This window comes from Rhinoraja longicauda, chromosome 2 (genome assembly GCF_053455715.1).
Source record: "Rhinoraja longicauda isolate Sanriku21f chromosome 2, sRhiLon1.1, whole genome shotgun sequence".
In the NCBI taxonomy this organism is placed as follows: domain Eukaryota; kingdom Metazoa; phylum Chordata; class Chondrichthyes; order Rajiformes; family Arhynchobatidae; genus Rhinoraja; species Rhinoraja longicauda.
The window spans coordinates 60,278,053-60,305,680 of NC_135954.1; the positions used below are offsets into that span (position 1 = coordinate 60,278,053).

Below are 27,628 nucleotides of genomic sequence, written 5' to 3' on the forward strand. Positions count from 1 at the left end.
AAAGGTGAAAGAAATGTAAATAAAAATGGCGATCTTTAAAAAGTTTAAATCTGTTTAAAAAATAAAGCGTTGTCTGTTTAAATTAAACGGCTTTTTAAAAAATGAAATAGACCAAGTGGACTCGTTGGGCCCAAACCTCTCCTGCATTGGTCCAGCACCCTCTCCTCTCCCACTCTATCCCTGCTTAGCTCTCCTTATCCCCCCTCCCCTCCCCCCCACTCAATCCCCGCCTCACCTCCTAAGTCATGGAGCATCTGTAATAGATGGACATGCCCCACCTGTGCACTCGCGGACTGACGTCAAAAACACAGCACGTCCTCTCGGTGGGGGGAGTGGGTGAGGGAGGGGTGCCGGTCCTCCATGCGGGGGGGGGGGGGGGGGAGAGCGGATGAGTGGGTGAGGGACAGGTGCCAGTCCTCCCGGCAGGGTGGGAGCACATTTATTAAAGTTAGCCCCCCCACCCTGATTGGCCGACAATCCCGTCACTCTGGCGGGTCCTGCCCCCGGCGGTCAGCATTCCCACCCCCCCCCCCCCTCATTGGCTGTTACTCGAGCGGGATCCCATTATGTCGTCATACGCTGAACATGGCAAGCATCAGTTTAATAAAGTAATTTTTAAACTTTAAAATCTCTCTAACTTTAAAAATATAAGTCCAATTTGAATGAAACTTGGATGAAGTTGTCCCCAGAACAAAGGTGAGTAAGGTGGTCCTAAAATTGTCACACTGTGAATGCACAAAGAAACTACCGCACAAAGAAACAACCGCACAAAGAAATAACAGCACAAACATACGGAACAAACCAGATGGGAGTTTTAGTCATATTAATTATATATATTATGTATTAAATATTATATATATAATATACACATCATATATATATAATATAAATATATGTAATATACGATACATATATTATAATAAATAAATATATATATGCATAATGTACATTATACATATAATATACATATAGATTGATATAGATATATATAGATTATATAGATATATTTATATATATATACACACATATCCATGTATATGCACACACACACATACTCAAAAAACAAACAACAGTTGTAGTGTTTAATATGCTGATGGCTGTAGGGAAGAAGCTAATCCTGAGGAAGGCTCCTGTACCTTCTTCCCAATGGCAGGGGTGAAATGCTTGTGTGCCAGGATGGTGTGGGTCTCTGATGATGCTGGCTGCCTTTTTGAGGCAGCGACTCCGATAAATCCCTTCAATGGTGGGGAGGTGAGAGTCGGTGATGGACTGGGCAGTGTTCACAACTTTTTGCAGTCTTTTTTGCTCCTGGGCGTTCTAATTGCCCGAAGCAGGCCATGATGCAACCAGTCAATATGCTCTCTAGTGTACACCTGTAGAGGTTCAAAAGAATCCTCTCTGACATGCCGAACCTCCAAGAATTCTAAAACTAGAGGGCAGACTTAAGGTGAGAAGGGAGAGATTTAAAAGGGGACTCAAGAAAGTACTTTTTCCACTGAGAAAATAGTCTGTATCTGGAACCAATTGTCAGAAAAAGCTACAGAAGCAGATACAATTAGGACTTTCAGAAGACATTTGGACAGATATACAGATGAGGAGGGTTTAGAAGACTAGGCCAAATGCAGTCACATTGAACTGGCCCAGGGTGCCAACTTGGTCAGCATAATCAAGTTGTGCTGAAGGTAGACACAAAAAGCTGGAATAAATCAGCAGGACAAGCAGCATCTCTGGAGAGAAGGAATGAGTGACATTTCGGGTCGAGACCCTTCTTCAGACTGACAGGCTGAAGGGCCTGTTTCCATGCTGTCTAGCCATATGACTTTATAACAGTAACACTGATTAAGTGTATTCCTGTTTAGGACGGTGTACTGCTTCTTGAGCACATTGCACCCATTCAGGAAAAAGGCAAGTGTTTATTTAGCCACATTTCTGAACTGAGCATTGAACATCACACGGTAGATCACAGTAAAACTCTCCTCTCCTCCTTTAACCATATTGTTCAGTTCATTGATCCGGTTCTGCTCTGGTCATTGGCTATTTCCACATTAATGGCTGGGTAACAATACCAAGGTAAATTGGATGGTCTTTCAGTATTAGAGGCAGCCTGTTACTCAGGTAAGACCACAACATAAGACCAAACATAACCACAAGGCAGCATTTTAAAAAAAAAATGCCTTCAATACAAGCTCAGTAGAAATACAAATTCATGATATTTTAATCAACTTGAAAAAGCTCGGATAATTTACAGTGTAAATTGATTACAGGGAGGATAAAGCCAAATACAACCTAATGTGATAATGCAAAGTTTTGAACAATTTCTTAATTTAAATTGAAATGGTATTTCCAGATGAGTCTAAAACTATGCAGAACTTTATCTGACACATCAATGCATATTGAATATAAATCTTTAACTATGTTGAAATGGAAACAAATAGGTGATTTTCATGGAACATGTTTTGTCTGACAAAACCATTTGCTGTATTATCCAAATTTTTGTTATTTAGGAAAATACGTGACCAATGCCCGACCTCATGCCAGACTTCCTTGTTCTTTTCTACATACATGATCAAAGGAAACTACTTCTTGTGCTCCAACTCTCACAAGGTTCCATTCACCCATGACCTGCATGCTGGGCGACCTCCAGTGGATTCCAGCGGGAACAAAATTTTTAAATTCTTATACTTCTTTTCAAGATCCTGCGATCTCTGTCCTCGCTTTCTTTGTAATCTTCTCCAGTTCAACAATTTTGAGATACCTGCTCACTTCTTATTCTGAGCTCTTGTCCATTGTTAATCAATTCACTGCTGGCAGCGTTGTCTTCAGTTGTCAAGGCTGACAATGTGGAATTCATATCCTTAACCACTCAGCCTCTCAGCCTCTTTTATCTAAATATATCCTGAGACATTTTTGTTCTTTTAAAAGATGCCATTTAAGTAGCATGTGTTTATTGAAACGTGCTTAGGATTTTTGCAGAACTAATGACACATTTAGTAAAAACAACAATAGCTTTGCTGGTACACATGGATTAAATGTGGTGGTTCTGTGTAAATTCAGTGCCGCTGAAGCCAATTGTAATTTTAACACCACTTCCCTTTCTAATTTAGCAAACTCAACCAAAACCAGTTATGAACCCTAGATCTCTCCAGCAACAAAGCATTATCATAACACAGTCATTGTAAAGTAACTTAAACAACCCAAATTAAGATGCCTAGAAGAAATGACTTGGTAAAAAAACATGTTTTTATTTCATGTATACTTTATGCTGAATACACTCCCCCCGCAACCATTCTCTCTATTTTAATCAATAATCAGATGCATTTATTGAATCAACCTAGAAAATGTTGGGAATTCTGCAGGCCATTGCAGGGTTGCAATAAATTTTACTGCCGTGCACAATTATCTTTCTTTTCATAATGCCTCCCAGCAGTATTATGCAGTAAATTAATCTCTTAAAGGAATATTCTGTGTCCATAAGGTAACTTCAGACGTCAAGATTACACAACAAATTGTATCTTTTCCTTCTTGTATTTTCAATTTACAGCGACTCTTCACTGATATGTTGTTTTAAATTTTGCTTCAGCTTCCACTGAATACATCAAATGGCACAAGCCAAGATATTAAGAAAACACAAGCTCTGGATGAAAGATTCAGCTGGGATGTGCGAGACAAGAGACTTGACACATTGTGCATCTCAAACATTAGGCAACACTGACAGAGGGCTCAGTGAATTGGAACATGTCATCATCAAACAGGTCTTCTGGCAGCTCCTCGCTTTCATCAGCAAAGTAAGTTGGAAATGGTGGATTCTTATTTTCTTCTTGGCGGTTAGGTAACATGGTATCAATGACCTGGTATAAAACAAAACATTGTAAAAACAGCATGAATTTTTATCAGTCACAATGAACTAATGTAACAAAGAAACATAATTTCAAACCAACAATAAAACTCACTCCCATGGAACATTAACTTCGAGAAACGTTTACCATGTTACTTTCAAAAAGCCTTTGATAAGGTCTCACACAGGAGATTAGTGGGCAAAATTAGAGCACATGGTATTGACGGTAGGGTATTGACATGGATAGAGAATTGGTTGGCAGACAGGAAACAAAGAGTAGGAATAAACGGGTCCCTGTTAGAATGGCAGGCAGTGGCGAGTGGAGTGCCGCAAGGCTTGGTGCTGGTGCCGCAACTATTTGCAATATATATTAATGATTTAGATGATGGAATTAAAAGTAACACTAGTAAATTTACAGATGACACAAAGCTGGGTGGCAGTGTGAACTGCGAAGAAGATGCTAGGAGGTTGCAGGATGATTTGGACAGGTTGAGTGAGTGGGCAGATGCATGGCAGATGCAGTATAATGTAAATAAATGTGAGGTTATCCACTTTGACGGCAAGATCAAGGAAGCAGATTATTATCTCAATGGTGTCAGATTAGGAAAAAGGGAAGTGCAACGAGACCTGGGTGTCCTTGTACACCAGTCACTGAAAATAAACATGCAGGTACAGCAGGCAGTGAAGAAAGCTAATGGCATGTTGGCCTTCAATGAGAGGATTTAAGTATAGGATTAAAGAGGACCTTCTGCAGTTGTACAGGGTCCTGGTGAGACCACATCTGGTGTATTGTGTGCAGTTTGGTCTCCTAATTTGAGGAAGGACATCCTTGCTATTGAGGCAATGCAGCATAGGTTCACGAGGATGGCGGGACTGTCATATGTGGAAAGATTGGAAAGACTGGGCTTGTATTCATTGGAACAGAAGGATGAGAGGGGATCTTGTAGAAACGTATACAACTAGATCCAGGAAAATGTTCCCAATGTTGGGGGAGTCCAGAACCAGGGGCCATAGTCAAAGAATAAAGGGAAGGCCATTTAAAACTGAGATGAGAAAAAACTTTTTCACCCAGAGAGTTGTGAATTTGTGGAATTCTCTGCCACAGAAGGCGGTGGAGGCCAATTCACTGGATGAATTAAAAAGAGAGTTAGATAGAGAGAGCTCAAGGGATGTGGGGAGAAGGCAGGCAACGGGTTACTGATTGTGGATGATCAGCCATGATCACAATGAATGGCGGTGTTGTCTCGAAGGGCCAAATGGCCTCCTCCTGCACCTATTTTCTATGCTAGCTAAATTTTCTTAATTTTATTTTAGATTTCCAATATATGCTATAATTTCATTTTGCATTGTAGGTGAACTTGTCTGCCTGGGCAAACATTATAAATGCTTAAGATCTTTTATGAAGACATTAAGTGCTGATGTAGTCCTAATATGGAGGATCCCAACTTTCAATTGACATAATTCCAAATAAAAAATTATTTCATTGTACCATCTCAGCATCTGATGCAAAATATGTACTTCACTCATGTTTATTGTTCTTCCAGCACGATTTCTTGTCGTCATTGTCTAAAACCAAAGGCAAGAGGCCTGGTAAACAAGTAATTTAGCAATCCATCAATAGATCTGAATGGACTACATCAACAGTTATTAGACATCGTTGGCAAGGATATTTTTTCACAACAAATGCGTGAAAATTCCAAAATCCGACAATTCTAAAGATCTTGCTAATTGAACTCTGGAAACCCAATACCTATAAAAACCTTTGATGTGGTAATTTAAACACAAAGTGCACATTTTATCCAGCGACACTTATGCCACCTTATTATTGATGGCAACATAAGGGAGATGAATTTTTTTTCCACACTTTCACCTTATTGCCATTCTGCCACATGCCAGTTTGTTGTAACAATAGTGTAAATGCACAATTAATAAGTATTAATGTAGATACTGAATACACATTGGTGAATTGAGAAAGTTTATTTTTGCTAAAAGACTTTTCTATTATTGAACAGTTTCCAAACTATTTTTTAAACTGTTTTTTTCTGTGATAAGAACATTGTTGCAGGGCGATAGTGGTGGGGGTGTGAATCATAATCATGTTGCTTGGCAATTCAAACCCATGTTTTGAAATTTAGGAGCTCAAGATGATTACCTATTAAGAATCCCCTCTCTTGGGAAATGGAGGTACATACTTGTACATTTTTTGTACATTTCTGAAACATGTAAATAGAGCTAAGGAAGCCAAGAGGAATTAAGGTTCAGAATTTGATCGGGTGAGTTACATCACCAGATATAAGCAATGAATCAACTTTGCAGCAGAGTTGGGTCAAATTTAGATTGAGGTCTACCGCCCAGTGTGAAAATTAAGAGTGAAGAAATCAAGGCTGGACATTGGGATAATCTTGACCTTAAAGGTTGAAGGTGTATTAATTGGAACATCAAGATAACTAAAAAGGCAATACGGGGAGAAATGATGAGGTATGACGGTAAGCTAGCCAATAATATAAAGGAGAATAGTAAAAGCTTTTTTAGGTATGTGAAGAGAAAAAAATTAGTCAAGGCAAATGTGGGTCCCTTGAAGTCAGAAGCAGGGGAATTTATTATGGGGAACAAGGAAATGGCAGACGAGTTGAACCGGTACTTTGGATCTGTCTTCACTAAGGAAGATACAAACAACCTCCCAGATGTTCTAGTGGCCAGAGATCCTAGGGTGACAGAGGAACTGAAGGAGATTCACATTGGGCAGGAAATGGTGTTGGGTAGACTGATGGGACTGAAGGCTGATAATCCCCAGGGCCTGATGGTCTGCATCCCAGGGTATTTCAAGAGGTGGCTCTAGAAATTGTGGACGCATTGGTGATCATTTTCCTATGTTCTATAGATTCAGGATCAGTTCCTGTGGATTGGAGGGTAGGTAATGTTATCCCACTTTTTAAGAAAGGAGGGAGAGAAAAAACAGGAAATTATAGACCACTTAGTCTGACATCAGTGGTGGGGAAGATGCTGGAGTCAATTATAAAAGACGAAATTGCAGAGCATTTGGAGAGCAGTAACAGGATCATTCTGAGCCAGCATGGATTTACGAAGGGGAAATTTCCCCTGGAACCTCACCCATTGCTAACCAAGATGCAAGAGTATCTGTCAGAACCTCAGCAATCTCCTCCCAGCAATCTACAGTGCCCTCCATAATGTTTGGGACAAAGACCCATCATTTATTTATTTGCCTCTGTACTCCACAATTTGAGATTTGTAATAGAAAAAAATCACATGTGGTTAAAGTGCACATTGTCAGATTTTATTAAAGGGTATTTTTATATATTTTATATATTTTATACATAGGCACTGGGCCTGTACTCGATGGAGTTAAAAAAAACATAATTAATGAAGCTAATGTATTTTCTGGACAAATGGCACAGGTTATCAGAATTGCACTGTTTTTTTAGAATGCATGCTAAGATTTTATCTTTGGGAATATTGCCCCAACATTTAGAAATCTCACTGCAATTCTGTACCTCACTCCTAATAAGCTTCACGCTAAGACAATGCTAGTTAAACTCCAAATCATGGTCAGCTTTTGCACAGAAGGGTTTAAGAGAATGGGTTTTGCATGTAATATCCACAATGCAACCTGCCCCCATGTGCACATTAACCCCAACAATAAAGATCCACAAGACGATCCTGGGAAAGTATAAAACAAAAGCAGAAAATACTGGAAACACTCAGCAGATCAAACAGCATCAAATGTGAGGATAGGTCTTCAATACGAAACTTTAACTCTGTTTTACTTCTAGAGTCATTGAGTCATACAGTGTAGAAACAGGCCCAACTTGCCCACAACGGCCAACAATGTCCCAGCTACACTCGGCCCACCTGCCTGTGCTTGACCCATATCCCTCCAAAGCTGTCCTATCCATGTTTAACTGTTTCTTAAACGATGGGATAGCCCCAGCATCAACCACTTCCTCTGGCAACTTGTTCCATACACCCCACCACCCTTTGTGTGAAAAAGTTACCCCCTCGGATTTCTATTAAATCTTTTCCCCTTCACCTTGAACCCATGTCCTCTGGTCCTCTAACAGGAGCTGTCTGACTTGCTCAGCATTTCCAGCCTTGTTTCAAATTTCCATCATCTGCAGTTTCTCCGATTTTGTTTTTTCTTAGAAAATGTAAACCACTTGCTTTCACTCAGTAGCTCAGTGAAATCAGGCATCAATGATGAAATTCACCATTGCTTTCAGTAAGTGAGCAGCCTCTGCTAGTCAGAATAAATCCTTTGAAGATCAAGACATCAAACCCAGCAAAAAGTTGTATTCTATTGAGACATGAACAACCTGTATTCTATTGAGACATGAACAACCTGTAGCACATATCTCAAAGCAGTGGAGAGGCAACATCAATGCAGCCTCTGTAAAATTCTCCAAATCTACCAGCTGGATAAGCAAAGCAACATCAATGTCCTCTCTGAAATAAAAATCTCCAACACCGAAGCTCTAATTGCACACTGCTCCAATGGGCGGGCCATATTATTCAGATGCCCAACCTTAGATTCTCAAAACAAACTGCCCACATATAACTTTATCATGGTAAGAGAGTTTTTGATGAGCAGAGAAAAGCCTCCTCACAAGTGTACAACATCCTCACCCACTTATGTGAATTGCTAGCCTTTGATTGGTTGGAATGAAAAGAGGTTTTAAGAATAATGTTGAGAACCTCAAGGCCTTTTGTCAGGAGTACACAGAACCCAAGCAGAAACAATGGAAGGAGCAGACTACCTCTAAAGTTATTAGTTTTATAATGTTGATTATATAATAATTTAAAAATCCACATTACAGGGCTTATAACTGGCAGGATATTGCATTAAATGCAGTGCATACATTGGCAAGAAATAATTTAAAATTTTATACTCCCTTTCAATTTATCTTGCTTTTAAAACAATAAAAGTGATCTTTAGCACAACAGAATTTAGTTCCTAAAAGACCAGCTGTCAAAACCTAGCAGATTTCCCCATCAATTCTTGTTTATAACTTAAGTTGCTCTTGCTATCTTGGGGCCAGTAAGTAGAAAACAAAGACATCCACAAAGTCAATGAAGCTATACACAACAGTGCTGAATAGAAAAGAGCATTCCAAGCAGTCTTCTGCTGAAACAATTAAAAATAAATCTGTCAGGGCAGCTAGCTGGAGATTCCGGCTTGAACCAAATATCGTTCCATGATGGAAACTTCAAATAGATCAAAACAATTCTTGCTATATTTACTTTGTTGCACAAACTTCTGTGTAAATATATTTACTGGCGGAATTACATTGCAAAATTGATGCAAATCATAAATCACTAAAATCAATTCATAAATTAGTTGTCATAAATAAACAGTAAATAAATACTCCATATGGTTTAAGGTTGTTGTCCCAATTAAAATTTTTCCCTTCAATAAAACTTAAGCAACAGAGATTTCTGAATTTCTTGCCTATGTATAAACAGGGAGAGTGAACAAACACATTTGGAGCTTCCAACCGTCAGCAGCAGATTTTTCTATTAATTTAAAGTGAAACCAATTATTTAAATTTATTAGGGGGACTTTGCTTAAAAATATCTTCCATATTTCATTAAATTATCTGCATGATAAACATCAATTTTTAGAAAATTGTGAACTTCAGTTTATTAACATTAGCAGGGTAAGCCTTAGTTCAATAAATCCATCCACCCAAATTAAATCCAGATATTATCTTCATATAATAAAATAACCTGACTTCAAATTTTAAAATTCCCATCCAAGATGCGAAAGGCAAGAATCAAAATTCAATGAAGAAAGAAAAACACTCGACAAATGAGTTATTTTTCAATTTAAAAACCCAATACTCTTTAAAGGATTAACCCAGGAATGTTGAAGTATTATGAACCAAATGCAAGAGAAAAAGACAATACATTGTGACCAACACTGCCACACTTCCTTAGAAGGTTTAGGAAGTTTGGCATGTGCCCAACAACACTCACCAACTTCTACAGATGCGCCGTAGAAAGTATTTTCTCGGGATGCATTACAGTATGGTTTGCGAACAGCTCTATCCAAGACCGCAAGAAATTGTGGATGCAACCCAGACCATCACACAAACCAACCTTCCTTCCATTAACTCCATTTACATCTCATGCTGCCTCGGCAAGGCCACCAGCATAATCAAGGACGAGTCGCACCCCAGCCACTACCTCATCTCCCCTCTCCCATCAGGCAAAAGGTATAGAAGTGTGAAAACACACACCTCCAGATTCAGGGACAGTTTCTTCCCAGCTGTTATCACGTAACAGAACCATCCTACCAACAAATAGAGGGCAGTTCTGAGCTACTATCTACCTCATTGGAGACCCGTGGACTATCTTTGATTGGACTGTATCTTGCACTAAACATTATTCCCTTTATCCTGTATCTATATACTGTAGATGGCTCGATTGTAATCAACGTCTTGTCTATCCGCTGACTGGTTAGCATACAACAAAAGCTTTTCACTGTACGGGCGGGTTCCCGGTCCTTGGTGGGCCGCCAGGTGGCGGGTGTGCCGGGCCCAACTTCATCCTCCATCCTTAGTCCCCGCCGTGAGCAAGTCCTCAGTGCCTGGCAGCGAGCTGGGCATACCGGGTGGATCCTCCGTCCTCGGTCTGCGGTGAGAGAGCCGGGCTGGTGGGATTGGCCGCGGCTCGCCGGGGTGTCTCAGTTTAGTTTAGAGATACAGTGCAGAAACAGGCCCTTCAGCCCACCGTCCATGCTCACCAACACTAGCGCAATCACTGCCTCCTAATGGCTCTTTTACCTTGAGTCCCTTTATCAGATCAGGCTCATTACACAACACTAAATCCAGAATTGCCTTCTCCCTGGTAGGCTCCAGTACAAGCTGTTCTAAGAATCCATCTCGGAGGCACTCCACAAACTCTCTTTCCTGGGGTCCAGTACCAACCTGATTTTCCCAGTCTACCTGCATGTTGAAATCTCCCATAACCACCGTAGCATTACATTTGCGACATGCCAATTTTAGCTCTTGATTCAACTTGCACCCTACGTCGAGGCTACTGTTTGGGGGCCTGTAGATAACTCCCATTAGGGTCTTTTTACCCTTACAATTCCTCATTTCTATCCATACTGATTCCCCATCTCCTGATATTTATGTCACCCCTTGCAAGGGAATGAATATCATTCCTTACCAACAGAGCGACCCCACCCCCTCTGCCCACCTGTCTGTCTTTTCTATACGTTGTGTATCCCTGAATATTCAGTTCCCAGCCCTGGTCCTCTTGTAGCCATGTCTCTGTAATTCCCACAATATCATACTTGCCAATGTCTAACTGAGCCTCAAGGTCATCCACTTTATTTTTTATACTTTACACATTTAAATACAACACTTTAACTTCGGTATTCACCTCCCCTCTCACACCAGTCACAATTGGCCCTGACCTTACTGTCTTATCCCATCTAGAACTTCCCTTCCCATTTATTCGAGAGTCCTTTGCAATTTCTCCTGTATTCACTTCCTCTTTAACTCCATCTTCATATTCCCAATTTGTCAACCCCTCCCCCAAACTACTAGTTAAACCCACACATGTAGCACTAGCAAACCTGCCTGCCAGAATGTTGGTCCGCCTGCTGTTAAGGGGCAACCCGTCCCTTTTGTACAGGTCACTCCTAGCCCAGAAGAGATCCCAGTGGTCTAGAAATCTAAATCCCTGCTCCCTGCACCAGCCCCTCAGCCATACATTCATATCCACAATCTCTCTGTTCCTGCGCTTACCAGCACGAGGTACAGGTAGCAATCCAGAGATAACCACCCTCGACGTCCTACTTCTCAGTCTAAACTCCTTCCTCTTCCTCCCGACGTCGTTCATGCCCATGTGCATAACTACTTCCGGTTGATCGCCTTCCCTCGCTAGGATGTTCTGAAGCCGGTCCGTCATGTCTTGAACCCTGGCACCAGGGAGGCAACAGACCATCCTCAAGTCCCGCCTGCCGCCACAGAATCTACTGTCCGTACCTCGGACAATGGAGTCACCCACTACTATGGCTCTTCCTGACTTCGGTCTCCCGGTAGAGTCTCCTTGCCTGGATTAGAGCCACCAACCTGTCCGCCGCTCGGACTGGAAGCGTCTTCTGCCCCGTCAGCTCCCAAGAGGGTGTACCTGCTTGCAATAGGCACAGCCACCGGGGTCTCCTGTAGTCCACGTTCACTCCCCTTTGAAACGGTCTCCCACCTTCGCTCGACCTGGACCCTTGGCGTGACAGCCTCACAGTAGGCCCTGTCCAGGAAACTCTCGCATTCCCGGATGGCCCTGAGGTTCATCCAGCTGCTTCTTCAACTCTACCACACGTCCATTCAGGAGCTGCACCTGGACACAGTTCTTGCAGGTGTAGCTCCCAGAAGCTCCAGCGGTGTCCCTACCTTCCCACATCCTGCAGGAAACACACTGCACCACTTATCCGCCATTACTTTAGTGTCGTAAAAACAAATCAGGCTTAAAAACAAGTGTAACCTCCTCGCCAACGACTGGCAGCCAACGACTGGAACTTTTCTCTCAGGGCACTTCCCTCTACAGGGCCACACCCAGACTGGGGCACACCCCTTGTGCGAGCCTTGTTTATATGTCACTAAATTGACTAATTGGCCAATTTACCAAACTTCTAATTTAATTGATCAGCCAATCCACGTGCTCACTCCTATCCTGCCTTCCTCTGACGAGCTTGGAGGTATGCGCTTCACTGACTGACTGCTAGCGTCCCTTTGGCGCTCTTTTTAAACAGACTTTTAACTGCAATTAAAACTTACTTTCTTTCAGCCAACGGTCGTCCTTGCTCCTGATCTCCCCACCTTTACTGACTTTACTGACCCTATATGGTCACGGGGAGAATGTACAAACTCCGTCCAGACAGTACCCAAAGTCAGGATCAAACCCAGGTTTTGCTGCTGCAAGGCAGCCCTGCACCGCTGCGTTACTGTGCCAGGCTAAGTGCCAAAGGTTATGGAGAGAAGGCAGGAGAATTGGGTCGAGAGGGAAAGATAGATCGCCCTGATTGAATGGTGGAGTAGACTCGATGGGCCGAACGGCCTAATGCTACTCCTATGACATGAACATAATCTCTATACGACTCTGGATTCCGATGAAAATAGCTGATTCCAAACTGCTCACCAAAATGGTCTTATCAAATCAGTAGCAGTAACACTTCTGCCATGCGGATTTCATCAGTACAAAAGAGTAGTTACACAATCTCAAGGGCAATTTAAGATACTTATCAATTGTTGGCCTTGGCTTTGCACAATAACTACAAAATCTAATGTTGCAAAATGAGAGTATAGATTTTTTACAAATGATAGAATTTCAAATAACTTTCACAATTTGCTTGCCTTGACATTTGAGAAAAAAAACGAATAATTATCCCTGCAATGCAAATTGAAAGTGAATTTTAGCAAGTAGTACGCCAATGATCAAATAATTATATTTTGCTGAATCCAAAGCCAGATTCCAGAAAATATACACTTTTGTTTCTTCCACGTGTTTGGAACTTTATACATCTCTTTTGCTACAATGTCTAAAACAGAAGTATTTACAGATGAGTTCATAAAACATCAGTGAATATACAATGAAGAAATAGAAATGGAAACAATGAAAATTGAAAACAATGGAAATAGGGCAAGAAGTTTTCATTTCCATTGCTTCGTTTCAAAAAAGGCAACTTCTACTCAGGTATCCTTCCGGCTTGTTCTGTGGATAAATATTTGATGATTCTATACAAAGTGCTCAGGCAGGCAAATTTTGAAAGTTCTTAGAAATTCTATCATTTCAAAAAAATCTGAACTCACATGGCAACATTAGACTTTGCACTTGTGCTGTGTGAAGATGGATTCTGAGGGAGAACAGTGTGCTGAGTTGTGAAGAATAGTCAATGCTAGAGGTTCTTCATGCATAATCAACAGGAAATACAGCAGGCAAGCAGTTTCACATAGATGTGCCTTTTTATTGGAACCAATGCAATAAAGGCACTTGAGACTTTATTAATGCTGCCTGTTTATATTTTTGCTTAAAAAATTTCTGAGGCAGAAGGATGAAACAAAAACTTTCCAATTAGTGTCAAGAAAATGTAGAGATGGGGGATGAAATTCTAGAACTTAGCAACTGTATACAAACCACGTATAACATATATCCTTCTTAGCTTGGGAATGCTTGTTTAATTTGTATGACAAAGATAGAAAGTACTTCAAATGAGAAGTTGCTAACCAACAACACCCATATGCTTTCCTGCTCTTCTAACAAATTGCAACAATTTTCTACTTGGTATAATGAATAATTCTTTACCTAATAAATTGCAAATATGTCCTACCTTCACATAACAGTTCTTGTGCCCTGGAACAGATCCATGAATATAAAGGATGTTCTGTTTTGTATTCACTCTCCAAATCTACAAACAAAAAAATATGTCAATAAACAAGTATCTACCGGAGATGCAGGATGAGCAGAAAAATTGCGCATGTGCACAAAATATTATTCCACTGAGCTTTGCAAAATCTACTTATGGGTGAAAAAACCCCAAAGTGCAGGAGTAAGTTAGTGGGTCGGACAGCATTTATGGAGAACATACAGTACATGGGTGATCATTCGGGTTGGGACATTTCTTCACACTGCTTGTAGAAGGGGTGAAAAAGCTGGAACAGAGGTGGGGGGGAGGGGAAACAAAGTCAGGCAGGTGATAGGTGGATACAGGCAAGGGGAGTTTTGTTAGGCAGATAGGTAGACAAGGATGGTGAGAAGACAAAAGGCTATGAAACAAGGAGAGAAAAGGTGCAAAATGTGAAGCCAGAGAAAAGGATATAGGTGGAAGGGGAAGGGATGGTAAGGGAAATTGTGGTGCATTCAGGAGCGACACATGAAGGGTGGAAAAATTGGGAAGGGGGTTGCTACTGGTAAGTTGCCTAAAATTGGAGAATTCAATTTTTATACCCTTGAGTTGTAAGCTACCCCAACAGAATATGAAGTGTTGTTTCTCTACGTGTAGGAATGGAGGCAGCTCAGGACAGGAGGTCGGTATTGGATTGGGCAGAAGAGTTAAAATACTCAGCAACCAGGAGACCCAGCAGGCCTTGAGCACAAGAGTTAAAAAAAAACCCAAACAGTTGCCTAGTCAACATTTGGTCTCACCGATGTAAAGAGGACAGAGCAGGAGCACTGAATGCAGTAGATGAAGTTAGAGGTGGTGCATGTGAACCTCTTTTTCACCCGGAAGGACCGCAGTGGTCCCTGAATGGATGCAAGTGCGGAGGTGCAGGGACAGGTGTCACATCTCGTGCGGTTGCATGGCAAACTACTTGGGAAGGGATAATACCTGGGATGGAGACAGGCTGGGTGGGAAGGGATCAGTAAACCGAAGAGTTGTGGAGGGAGTGGTCTCTACGGAAAGCGTAAAGGGGAGTGGATGGGAAGATGCGTCTGGTGGTGGGTTCATGTAGAAATGTCAGAAAATTATGAGTTTGATGCCAGTTCAGTAAATGTCACCTTTAGACCATGTGCTGTTCTATAGACATTCCCCATTCTTCCAGGCATTTTCTTCCCAGGAAAAACTCTCGCAGGGTCCTGAATTTAAGAAAATATAAGTTTGTGTGACAAGAAGCAAGCTAGCAAATTTAACAATGTTTCATAACATATGCTCTGCATACAGTAGCTTGCTAGTAATTATCCAGGATGATATACTACTCGTCTAAAATGATCACATCACATTTGCACAAATACAATTTCTATAGAATTTTAATAGCCAAAATGCTTCTTTAGAAAAATACAAAAATTAAATACAAAAGGGCCACCTGAACTCAAACAAAGAACATAATGCATATTTAAACAACAATGCACAATGAAAATTTTCAGATACCAGTTGCTAGAGAAGTAAACCAGTTTCATTCTGTGATGAATCACAATTTTTGAAAGTATGCATTTTCAAAATATAGTAACAGGCATCAGAAATCTTATTGCAAATGTCTCTGATTTGTTGATTTGAAGTAGCGCAACTATCTGGCAAAAAAAGCCCTCAAAATGAATTAAGCACAATGGCAAATAATATTAAATGGAAAAGAACCCGTGTGGCATAAAAGAGTTACAAGGGTTGAACTGCTTAATCATTAAACCTAGTGCAATGTGTGAACGGTAAAACAGCCGGAAATGCTAACAAATAAATAGCACTTACACCACCAGGGCCTGAAGCTCCTGGCCTTCTATGAGTTTTGGTTTGTCCATGAGTTGCAGGTTGGCCTTTAAATCCCCATCTCTTCATAACTCCCTGAAAACCTTTACCAATTCTGCAAGAGAATAGGATTAGAACAAAATATATTTCATCCATGGGTTATCTCAAAGCTCCAAATCATAATTCAGAAGCATTTTTCCAGATATTTACAATGACCAAAATAAGAATAATTAAAAACTAGAATACACTAGAATGCAGTGAGAAATTCATAACTCATTGGAAACTACACCCTAAATTTTAGCAATCACTGTATAATCATATAATCACCAAGCAACAGGACCCATTGAAGGGAAGGGAGAGGAGAGGGGGGGAAGAGGAGAGGGGAGGAGAGGGGAGGGGAGGAGAGGGGAGGAGAGGGGAGGAGAGGGGAGGAGAGGGGAGGAGAGGGGAGGAGAGGGGAGGAGAGGGGAGGAGAGGGGAGGAGAGGGGAGGAGAGGGGAGGAGAGGGGAGGAGAGGGGAGGAGAGGGGAGGAGAGGGGAGGAGAGGGGAGGAGAGGAGAGGGGAGGAGAGGGGAGGAGAGGGTGCTGCACCAATGCAGGAGGGGTTTGGGCCCAACAGGTCCACTTGGTCTAGTATACCTCTAAATCTTTTCAAGATTCAAGATTCAAGATATCTTTATTTGTCATCCTTTTGTACCTGCCCAAATGTCCTTTAAACATACAATTGTACCACCTCTGCTGCTCAGTCTGGCAACTCCTTCCATATACCAGTTACTCTGTGAATTTTTTTTTTTCCTCAGTTCCTTTTAAAATCTTTCCCCTCTGACCTTAAATGTATGCCCTTCAAATACACTCTGCTAACCGAGGAAAAAGAATGTGACCAGTCACTGTATCAATGCCCATCATGATTTTATGTACCATTTATATACCATATATCATTCCTCAGCCTCCTATGCTCCAGAGAAAAAAATATCCTTGCCTACCCAGCCTTTCTTTAATATAATCAATCCCTCCAGTGCTAGTAATTTCCTTGCAATTTTTTTTCCAGCTTAATGACGTTTTTCCTACAGCTGAGCGACCAAAACTGCACTTGTACTATTTCACCAGGACATCTGACTCGTGTGTACTCAATGCATTGACTAATGGAGGCAAGCATGCCAAATGCCTCTCCACCACCCTGTCTACCCAGGTCATCGCTTTCAGGAAACTATGTACCTGTAGCCCAAGATATCTGTTCTACAACAGTCTAGAGCACCACCATTTACTGTGCATGTACTGCCCTGGTTTAACTTCCCAAAATGCATCACTGCGCACTTGTCAGTCAAATTCCATTTGCCACTCCTTTGTCTGTTTCCCCAGTTTATCTGGGTCCTGTTGTGGTCTTAGATGACCTTTCTTTCATTCACTTGTAGTTTCCCCCCCATGTCAGTCTATAGCACCATGGCGTCATATCCTGGGCTAGAGCTCAGCAAAATTACAGCAGATCCATCAATCTCTTGTGGCTCGTACCAGTTGATCCTTTTGAATGCCAACTCCCTTGTTATTCTGAACACTATTTGGTTGAAAGATCACTGAAATGAACAGTGAACACTAGCTACCTCAACAAGTTTGGAAATCGAAAACTCAAGCCCAATGAATAAAAGTTACTTCCCACACATCATTCCCTGAAGTCTACCAAACTTTCCCCAAGTATACAAACCAAGATGCAAAAGGTCTTAACTACCCATCTCCTTTTGCAGATACATCTGTCCTTTTTTAAAACTTAAGCTTCAGAGTTGAATATTTCGACTTATAATTAAATAATTGCTACCTCATTATATTAACTGTAGACAAAAAGTACAATTATTTCATGGCTTCACCAACTAATCTTGTTCAAATCTCTACTGTTTAAGAGTAGAAAATGTATTCTATGAGCTTATCATCAATCCCAGAACGTACAAACATAATATAGTCACATGTCACTTTAGCTCAAAGTGAACAACTCAAACTCTAATGGTTCAAAATTCAGCTGGTTGAATTGAATTGAATACATTTTATTAGCCAAGTATGTATGCATACAAGGAATTTGCCTTGCTGCTTTGCTCACAAGTAACAACACAATATACAGTAGACAATTAAAAATAAAACATTATAATTTAAACATGTGAAGAATGAAATAAAATACCAGAGCAAAAGAAGGCTACAGACTTTTGGCTGTTGAGTAGAGCTACTGCTCGTGGAAAAAGCTGTTTTTATGTCTGGCTGTGGCTGCTTTGACAGTCCGTAGTCGCCTTCCAGAGGGAAGTGCTTCAAAAAGTTTGTGGCCAGGGTGAGAGGGGTCAGAGATGATCTTATCCGCTCGCTTCCTGGCCCTTGCAGTGTACAGTTCGTCGATAGGGGGTAAGATTGCAGCCAACAACTTTCTCAGCTGATCGAACAATGCGCTGTAGCCTCCGAATGTCATGCTAGGTGGCTGAGCCAAACCAGACCATGATGGAGAAGGTGAGGACAGACTCTATGATGGCAGTATAAAACTGGACCATCATTGCCTGTAGTTTGTTATGGTTTATTCTGCAGCATTAGAAGATAAACGTGTATTGTGTTCTGGAGTTTGGATACTTTTATATTTCAGATAAAATTTGCTTCAGCAATATTCCCTAGACTTTCGGTAGGGGGCAAGGATGAAGAGAGAAAGAAAGAGTATAACAGCATGCAGATTGGTTGCTAATTATTGCTACAGCAAATTTAAGGGAGATGCAGCTGTTATGTGTAATGGCATAATCATAATCCAAATCTTCATCCTCTAGGTCAGTTCAACTGGAAGGTTATAGAAGTGGCATTTGTTTTTCAGCGGAGAAACAGCTGCTGCAGCTTGTTTTGTTCTATACAAAGAGCAAACAAAGAAAGACGGGTGAAGGAATAAAAGAGTGTGTCCTTGAGCATTTACTCGATGGCACAGTTTTAGTTTGCTGCAAGTCACTCGGTAAGAATGTAATTTATTTGAAGTTCATCCATTTGCAGCATTCCAAAAATTAAACCTGTGCTTTTGAATGCAAGGATGTTAATCGTGTGAATACAGTATTTTATTAAAATTTACTGACTACACATCAATCTAAATAGAATCTAGTGTTGCATGAACATGTTCAAAGTCACTTAAAATGGTTTATTCACAGCTGCTGGACAGGCACTGTGAATAAAAATACTCTCTTTTAATGACGTCCTCGTTCAGTAACATTAATCAAATTTTCTGATGTTCCAACTCTCAAACTGATCCAAATTAAATGTTAAAATGCTGACTGATTATAATGGCTCCATATGTAAATAAGCAAATGAGTTTGCACAGAAACATGTGGGGGCTGAAGGGAACAAATTGTGATGGAATCATCATGCCCTCAACAGATACTCCATTCAAGAATTTTGAGCGATGTATTATTATTTCAACAATAAAAAATAATACAATGTTGCTGACTGAAAGCCATTTCACTGTTGTTTCATTGAAAGTCAAACGTTTGCATGGAAATGGTTGTACCCGTGAGGTGAACCAGATCTTTACAGATGTGATAGAACAGAGGATAGCAAGGCAGTATCTTCCTCCACATATTGCAGCTTTAATGTCTATAGAACCAGCTAGTCAATGAATTTTAGTAGAAAGTATGAGAGTAAATTCCTCAACTCATGTGAGCTTGTCATAAAAATCACCATTTAGGGGACGCATAAAAGAAAATCACAGCAGCAACCCGTGCTTTTTGCTGCTTTAGAATTTAATGGAAAGAAAATTATAGTAGTACGTATAATTTCCTAAAATACATCTTTGACATAAGAGGATCCACTTCATGAAAGTTAATACAAGGTAATTCATAGGAAATATAAATAGATAAAATACCCATTAAATGAATCACTAAGTACAGCAATTGCTATTGATGTTAATGCACCCAGCACCCTCAGGAGTCCTTTACATTTCAGAGTCACTCCCCCTTACATCTTCATTTTAATACATTAATTAATTGAGAAAATTGAATATTTAGTGTATGTCAGCAGTAGCATTCAAATTTCAGAACTTTTTCTGGGGTATCTGCAAGGTAAATAAATCTACAGATATCATTGAATAATTCAAAATTCAGAAGGAGATGGAATTATTTTTAGAATCATTCAGCAGAGGTGGTGGTCATGAGGTATTCTATGCCTAATCATTAAAATGTCTACATTTCATAAGCACATCTTTGATTGTGGAGAGCATTTGTACAGCAATGCACCAGAAAAGGTATTATCAACATTTTTTTTCAATCTCTTACCGGAGATGCGATTGTTTTCCGGATCGTATCTCCGGTCGCTCTGCGGCCTAACATCGTGGAGCTGGAGGTCTTGCCTGGGACTGACCTTGAGCCCCCGCGGGGGCGTAGACTTAACATTTGAGCTGATTGCTTGCCTGGGATTGACACTCCAACACGGCCTGTGGACATAACATCAAGGAGCTCGCAGTCTCAGGTTGAGACTGGTCAGGAGCTCGAAGCTGCACGAGGTTCGACTGCTCCCTACCCGGGTTAGATCGCCGGTGCAGGGAAGCTGAGATCCCCCCCCCCCCACCACAAGAGCTTGATCGCCCCGACGAGGAAAGCCTGCCACTGGCTACAGGAGTCAAGATCATCCTGTCAACGGTAGGTTAGAGGTCCCCAACCGCGGGAGAACAAAGAAGGGAGAGATTGAACTTTTTTTTCGCCTTCCATCACAGTGAGGAATGTGGAGGTATCACAAAATGCTGGAGTAACTCAGCAGGTCAGGCAGCATCTTGGAGAGAAGGAATGGGTGACGTTTCGGGTCGGGACCCTTCTTCAGACTGATGTGTATGCGGAGTTGTCACTGTGGTGGATGTTCATGTTAAAATGTATTTTGTCTGTCCTGTTGCTTTGTATTGTTATGACTGTAAGGCAAATGAAGTTCCCAGTATGTTGCAAACATACTTGGCTAATAAAGTATTATTGTGATTGTGATTGCAAATGCAAATTATTTCTTTATTCAGTTCTCACTTCATTTGATGCGTTACAATAACCGTACAAATTTCTCTTATTTACATTCCTTGAATCTGTTCTCCACAATGACTTATATAATCTTGAGAATGAATAGGGTTAAGTCTGTGCACTTACTTCACCCTCTTTGCATCCAATATTGTTCCACCACCATCTAATATAACTTCTCTGGATCCACTCATAGCTGACTTAACACCTGCTCTGTATTGTTTGCAACACCTCTACTAGTATGGTCAGCACCTGTGTAATAAAGATCCATCATTTGGCTTCAGATTTAATGCTGCTAAGTGTAGCATGAAGATAATATTTCAAACAAGCAACAGGTACAGTTACCTCATGGCGTAAATAATCTAACTATTGCTGCACTCCTGCACTGCCTGAAAAGACATGCTGAACATTTGTTAGGCAAGGAGTGCCTCAATTTCCCCACATCAGACATAAATGAATGTTGCTCCTTTGCCAGATCATCTTCAGAGATAGCTGCTTCATGTGAAATACCCTTATTGTCCCCAAAGGCACTATTTTGATTAGTTATTAAGCAGAAATTGTTTTGACACTTCGAGTGTATTAACCTACTTGAGTCATCAGAAGACTGGCTGGAATCGTTTTAGATTTGACGGTATTTCAGATATATTTCATTGCTGCAAAGATCTTTGAGATGGCCCAAAGTTGTCGAAGTCACTATATGGTTCAGTCATGGCTTGGAAAAACATTTTAATCTTACTCAAAATGATGAAGACTATACTCCAGGAAGTAGTCAGAGCAATGGTCATAAAAGAACAGGAATTATACATTTTTTTGCTATGGCCTTGGAGCACACAGACAGATATTTAACCAAATTTACTGAGGGCACGGTGGTGCAATAATAGAGCAGCTGTCTCACAGCACCAGAAACCCGGGTTCGATCCTAACTCCAGGTGCTGTTTGTATGGAGTTTGTATGTTCTCCCTGTGACCATGTGGGTTTTCTCCGGGTGCTCTGGTTTACCGGTCAAAGATATGCAGGTTTATAGGTTCATTCGTTTCTGTAAATTGCCCCTAGTGTGTAGGATGCGAAAATGGGATAACATAGGTGTACAGGTGACCAATGGTTGGTGTGGATTTGGTGGGCCAAAGGGCCTGTTTCTTTGTTATATCTGTATCTCTAAAACAGATAAAAACTCGACAGTTAGCATTTGAGTGGAAGAGCTAGTTATGATACAGTTACTCCTTAAACTATACTAAATAATATCTCCCAAAAATTAGAAAAATCTTCACAACCGCTGAAACTGGTAATACTTCCATTCATTTGTTTTAGTAGTGAGAGAGTGTGGGCCAAAGACTAGCAGAGACACTTTTTAGTTGGGCTTTTATGTAGATATTTAAAAAGAAAATATCGCCTGCATAAAATGGCTTGAGCACAAACTACACGAGGCGCTCTAAATTTTCAATTCTGGAATGGAATGGAATGGAATACTTTATTGTCACACGTGACAAGGCACAGTGAGATTCTTTGCTTGCATACCCAATGTATACAAATAGCGGCCACCTAAGGCGCTGACAAAGTTCTGAAGCTGCTTCCAATGACAATAATAAAAGGACAAATATATTACCTCCCAAATGGAGATAATAACTTTTTTTTTGTCATTGCAAATTATATTAATATACTTTAATTGGGGTTTAATTTGATTTGCCCAGATGACGTTAGACTACATTAATTTTAAATGAATGTCCTCAAAAGTTTGTATCTTATATAGATGTGAAACTTTAAAATAATGAATTCTGAGAAAAGGAAGATCTGAAACCAGTTAATGACATTGCATTTCAAAACACAGCTCATAACAAACATTATCTCTTCTAGTCCAGTTTTCTTGCTCATTATTAAATTATAAAAAGCAATTTCATAACTGGAGGGGAACCAATATCTTGACAAGCAGATTTTGTAGTGCTACACGACGGAAGGTTTAAATTAGATTGTAGGGGAGTGGAATCCAGAGCAGTAGTGAGGCAGATGGGAGGCTGGAATTTGGCATTCGAATCAAAAACAGCAAGTTCAATTATCAACATTGACAAAAAAGAGCATCTCAGGGAGTTAAGAAAAGTTGTTGGATTAAATTGCATTTATTGCAGTGCAAGAGGCCTGAAAGGCAAGGCGGATACACTCAGAGTTTGGATAGGTAAATGGGAGTGCGATATTATAGCCGTGACAGAAACCTGGCTGAGGGAGGGAAAGGATCGACTGGTTAATGTTCCAGGGTATAGGTGCAAAAAAAATGCACAAAAAAAGAAGAGTTGTATTTTTGATGGAGAACATCACTGCAGTAATGTACGATTAAATTACTAAGACATCATCCAGTGGAGCTTTATGGGTGAAGCTGAGAAATAACGGAATTATCAGCATATTGCATTTATACTATAAGCTTTCAAATAGTCAATGAGAATTGGAGGGAAAAGTGTAGGGTAATTGCGGAGAGTTGCAGGGAAAGATTTATTATAGTCGTGGATTTTAAGTTTTCCTTTTGTAGATCGAGACTGTCATGGTGCCAAGGAAGGTAAGCCAAGTTTAATACTAGAAATCATGGATGAACTGAGATCCACTTGAAGGTGAAGTCCGTGGCATTCAAGATAGACGATCCCAACCTGTACAAGATATCCATGTGCGGCCTCGTAAAGCCATTAAGGACACCAAGAGGAAATTCCGGACCAGGCTAGAGTCTCAGGATAACTATCTTCTGAAGGAGGCAAGGCTTGCATGCTATAACAGGCTTCAAAATGAAACTGGGCAGGACTACTAGTAACAATGCATTCCTTCTCAACTCAATGCATTCTATTCTTGTTTTAAACGGGCGATCAATGGAATGATATAGCCCGAGCCTAGGTTGTAACTGTACACACAGCCACCCATCGCAGACGTCAGGTTAGCCTGCCTGAGAGTGTACCTTGCAAAGCAACTGACCCGGATAGAGACCCCGGACGTGTCGCAGAACCTATGCGGGCCAGCTGGCAGGAATATTCGTGGACATCTCCTGACACCACTCTGCCATCTCCACCTGCTTTAAGAGGACCACTATCATCCTGGTGCCAAAGAAAAGTAGGGTAGTGCGCCTTAATGACTGGCGTCAAGTGGCTCGGACATCCAACTTCATGAAGTGCTTTGGGAGACTGATCTTAGCACACATTAATTCTAGCCTCCCAAACAGCCTCCACCCATTGCAATTTGCAACAGGTCCACAGCAGACACCATCTCCCTCCCTGGCCCTTCACGCATAACAAGCAAATCTACGTCAAACTCCTATTTATTGTCTGTAGCTCTGCCTTCAACACCATAACTGCAACCAAATTCATCTCCAAACGCATGGCACTAGGAGTCAGCACCCCACCTACAACTGGATTCTTGGCTTCCTGACCCAGGGACTGCGATCGAGGATAGGCAACAAGACATCCTCAATGAAAATTCTCAATTTGGTGTCTTGCAAAGCTAGATTCTCAATTCCTTCCTATATTTATTATACAGGCATCTTTAATGGTTGTAAAGTAGTGGTCGAGAGTGGTGGTATGGGAGATGCGAGGATCATATTTTGGTAGCACATTCTTGGGATCCGATTTGGTTGAAAATTGATATACACCCTACCATCTCTCATTATTTAAATCAATCTCTGTAAGAAATTTCTATTTCCCTTTACTTGTCCAGCCTCCACACTATTTCTTTCAATCACTCCTTGGCAAATGGCAAGTTCTGTATTTTCACTACTCTGTGTAAAAACATACTTCCGAATTGAAATTTTTGATAACTTGATGACCTATAGTTAAGCCATTCACCAAATGACAACATGTCATGAGAGCAAAATTAGGCCATTCGGCCCAACGAAACTATTCTACCATTGACTGATGGCCATTAGATCATGGCTGATCTACCTTTCCCTCTCAACCCCATTCTCCTGCTTTCTTCCCACAACCCTTGACACCCTGACTAATCAAGAATTTGTCAATCTCAGCCTTAAAACAAGCCCCTCGGCCCACCGAGTCCACGCCGACTAGCGATTCCCGCACATTAACACTATTCTACACACTGGAGACAATTTACAACTTATACCAAGCCAATTAACCTACATACCTGTACGTCTTTGGAGTGTGGGAAGAAACCGAAGATCTCAGTGAAAACCCATGCAGGTCACAGGGTGAATGTACAAACTCCGTACAGACAGTACTCGTAGTCGGGATCGAACCTTTGTCTCCGGTGCTACAAGCGCTGTAAGGCGGCAACACTACCGCTGCACCCTTTGTATGTTCTTTTATTCTGAGGTTGTGCCCCCTGATCATCTCCCACTAGTGGGAACATCCTCTCCACATCCACTCTATCCAGGCCTTTCACTATTCGGTAAGCTTCAATGAGGTCTCCCCTCATCCTTGTAAACTCCAGTAAGTACAAGCCCAGTGCCATCAAACGCTCATCATACGATAACCCAATCATTGCCGGGATCATTCTTGTAAACCTCCTCTGGATCCTCACCAGCGGCAGCAATCATTCCTCAGGTATGGGGCCCAAGCAGATCATAATACCAAAAATGGTCTGGCCAGCGCCTTATAAAACCTCAGCATTACATCCCTGATGTTATATTCTGGTTCTCTCAAAATAAAGGCTAACAATGCATTTGCCTTCCTTTTAACCGATTCAACTTGCAAATTATCTCTCTCGGCATCCACTCTATCAAAATCAACCATTGCAAAGACCCTCTATTCGATGATTCCTCTGCAGTGACGCAAGGGAATAGATGCAGGTTTGCCAAATGAGAAGGACAGCATGATCAGTTGCGCACCATCAAACCTAAGTACAGCTATACACCATAAAACCACCCATTACACAAAACAAAGGTAGTACCCATTAAATTGAGGAAATACAACCTTCAACCAAGCTGCTGAATCACTTTATCAGGATTATTTGTTTTAATGCATTTGCACCAAGCTTGATGTGATTGAGGGGTGGTGCACATAAGCATGCTGTGCAAAAATCATGCAAAAAATGAGAACCAATTACCAGCAATAGCAATTCATCATTTTAGTGCAATAAACTATCATTACAGATGAGGCTCAGAGAGTAAAAGTTTATAAAAAGAATTACGGAGTATTGAAATTATTAAACTTGTTCTCCACATGTCATTGAAATACAAATTTAAGATAACATTCATGTTATTTCCCATGACATAAAAATGTATTGAACTTTTTTTAATATGTAAACAAAGGCAGAGAGACCCTGGTATTGCTTGGAGTACAAGGCAGTTGGAGCCAATGTTAAAAAATAAAATAGCTTTACTGCATATTTTAGGCCCTCACCACTCTGAGAAAGTCCAGAATTTTTTCAAATATTCTCTGCACTGCAAATGTTTCAATAGTAATATATAATTTCAGCATTTATGGATGTAGTTTTATTTACAATGATACAACTATTGAACCTTGCATACTGCATCAGGACTAAACACCAGTGAGTACAAGCTGGTTAGGGACCGACTTCGGGAGATCCAGGCCACAGGAGCTTCGACCGCCCCGATCGCGGGAGCTTCGATCACCCCAACGCGGGAACTTCGATTCCCCCCGACTGCGGACGGTTCGACTCCCCCGACCGTGGGAGAATAAAGAGGGAAGATTAGACTTTATTGCCTTCCATCACAGTGAGGAATGTGGGGAATCTGCTGTGGTGGATGTTTATGTTCACTTTTATGTCGTGTGCCTTGCTGCTTTTTTTTTAGTATAGTTGCATGGGAATCGAGTTTCACTGCACCTTAATTGGTACAGGTGATAATAAACAGACCTTTGAACCTTTGAGAGCCAGCAATACATTATTAAAATGCAAGTTCACAAACTAAATATTGCTGGTCTGCTTCCAATTTCTACAGTCCATAAATGCAAAGTCATGGGGTGAAGGGCCTGTTCCTGTGCTATACTGTCCTATGGTTCTATATAAAACTCTACTCCTTACATCCTAAGGTGCACCACAGAGTGTTCTATAATTTTGGGTGAAGGACACTTAGGGATTGCGAGGGACATTCATTAATCACTCAGATTGTAATTATGTCTAGAAATCATTGCTTATAAGAATGGTAGAAATAGAATCAGTGCCTTTGAAAGCAATTTGGACACACTTAAGAGTGAACAATTTCTAAAAAAGAATGGAGGAACAGAACTGACAGATACAGACAATAGATTAAATGGCCTCGCTGCGCCACTGCAATTACTTTAGAGATAAAGCACAGAAACAGGCCCTTTGGCCCACCGAGACTGCACTGACCGGCGATCACCCAGCACACAGACACTATCCCACAAACGTCACCCATTCCTTCTATCCAGAGATGCTGCCTGCCCCGCTGAGTTACTCCAGCGTGTTGTGTCTATCTTCGGTGTAAACCGGCACCTGCAGTTCCTTTCTGCACCCCTCTGCTTGATGACCTTATTGGTGCTTATTTGAAAATGCTTTAATTTTGAAATTCATTTTAACTCTCCAATCTTTTCATGTCGCATCATTCACATCTGGAAGCTTCGCCAGAACTGAAACTCCAAGATTGCTGTGTTTCTCTCATTTTCTCCACAAAATTTGATTTTCATCCCGTTTGGTGGCTGT

At 41.0% G+C, this 27,628-nt stretch overlaps 1 protein-coding gene across 1 annotated transcript in view; it reads right to left on the bottom strand.

The window, feature by feature from the left end:
* Window positions 1-2,237: 2,237 nt before the first annotated feature.
* mrpl3 (mitochondrial ribosomal protein L3) overlaps window positions 2,238-27,628 on the bottom strand; it is a 47,031-nt gene continuing 21,640 nt past the window's right edge. Inside the window, exons 7-10 of the mRNA XM_078428148.1 lie at window positions 16,038-16,149; window positions 15,356-15,433; window positions 14,187-14,264; window positions 2,238-3,848 (exon numbers count right to left, since the gene is read on the bottom strand). Of these exons, the coding sequence (XP_078284274.1) occupies window positions 3,699-3,848; window positions 14,187-14,264; window positions 15,356-15,433; window positions 16,038-16,149 (418 nt within the window). The 3' untranslated portion in view covers window positions 2,238-3,698. The remainder of the gene's footprint in view (window positions 3,849-14,186; window positions 14,265-15,355; window positions 15,434-16,037; window positions 16,150-27,628) is intronic.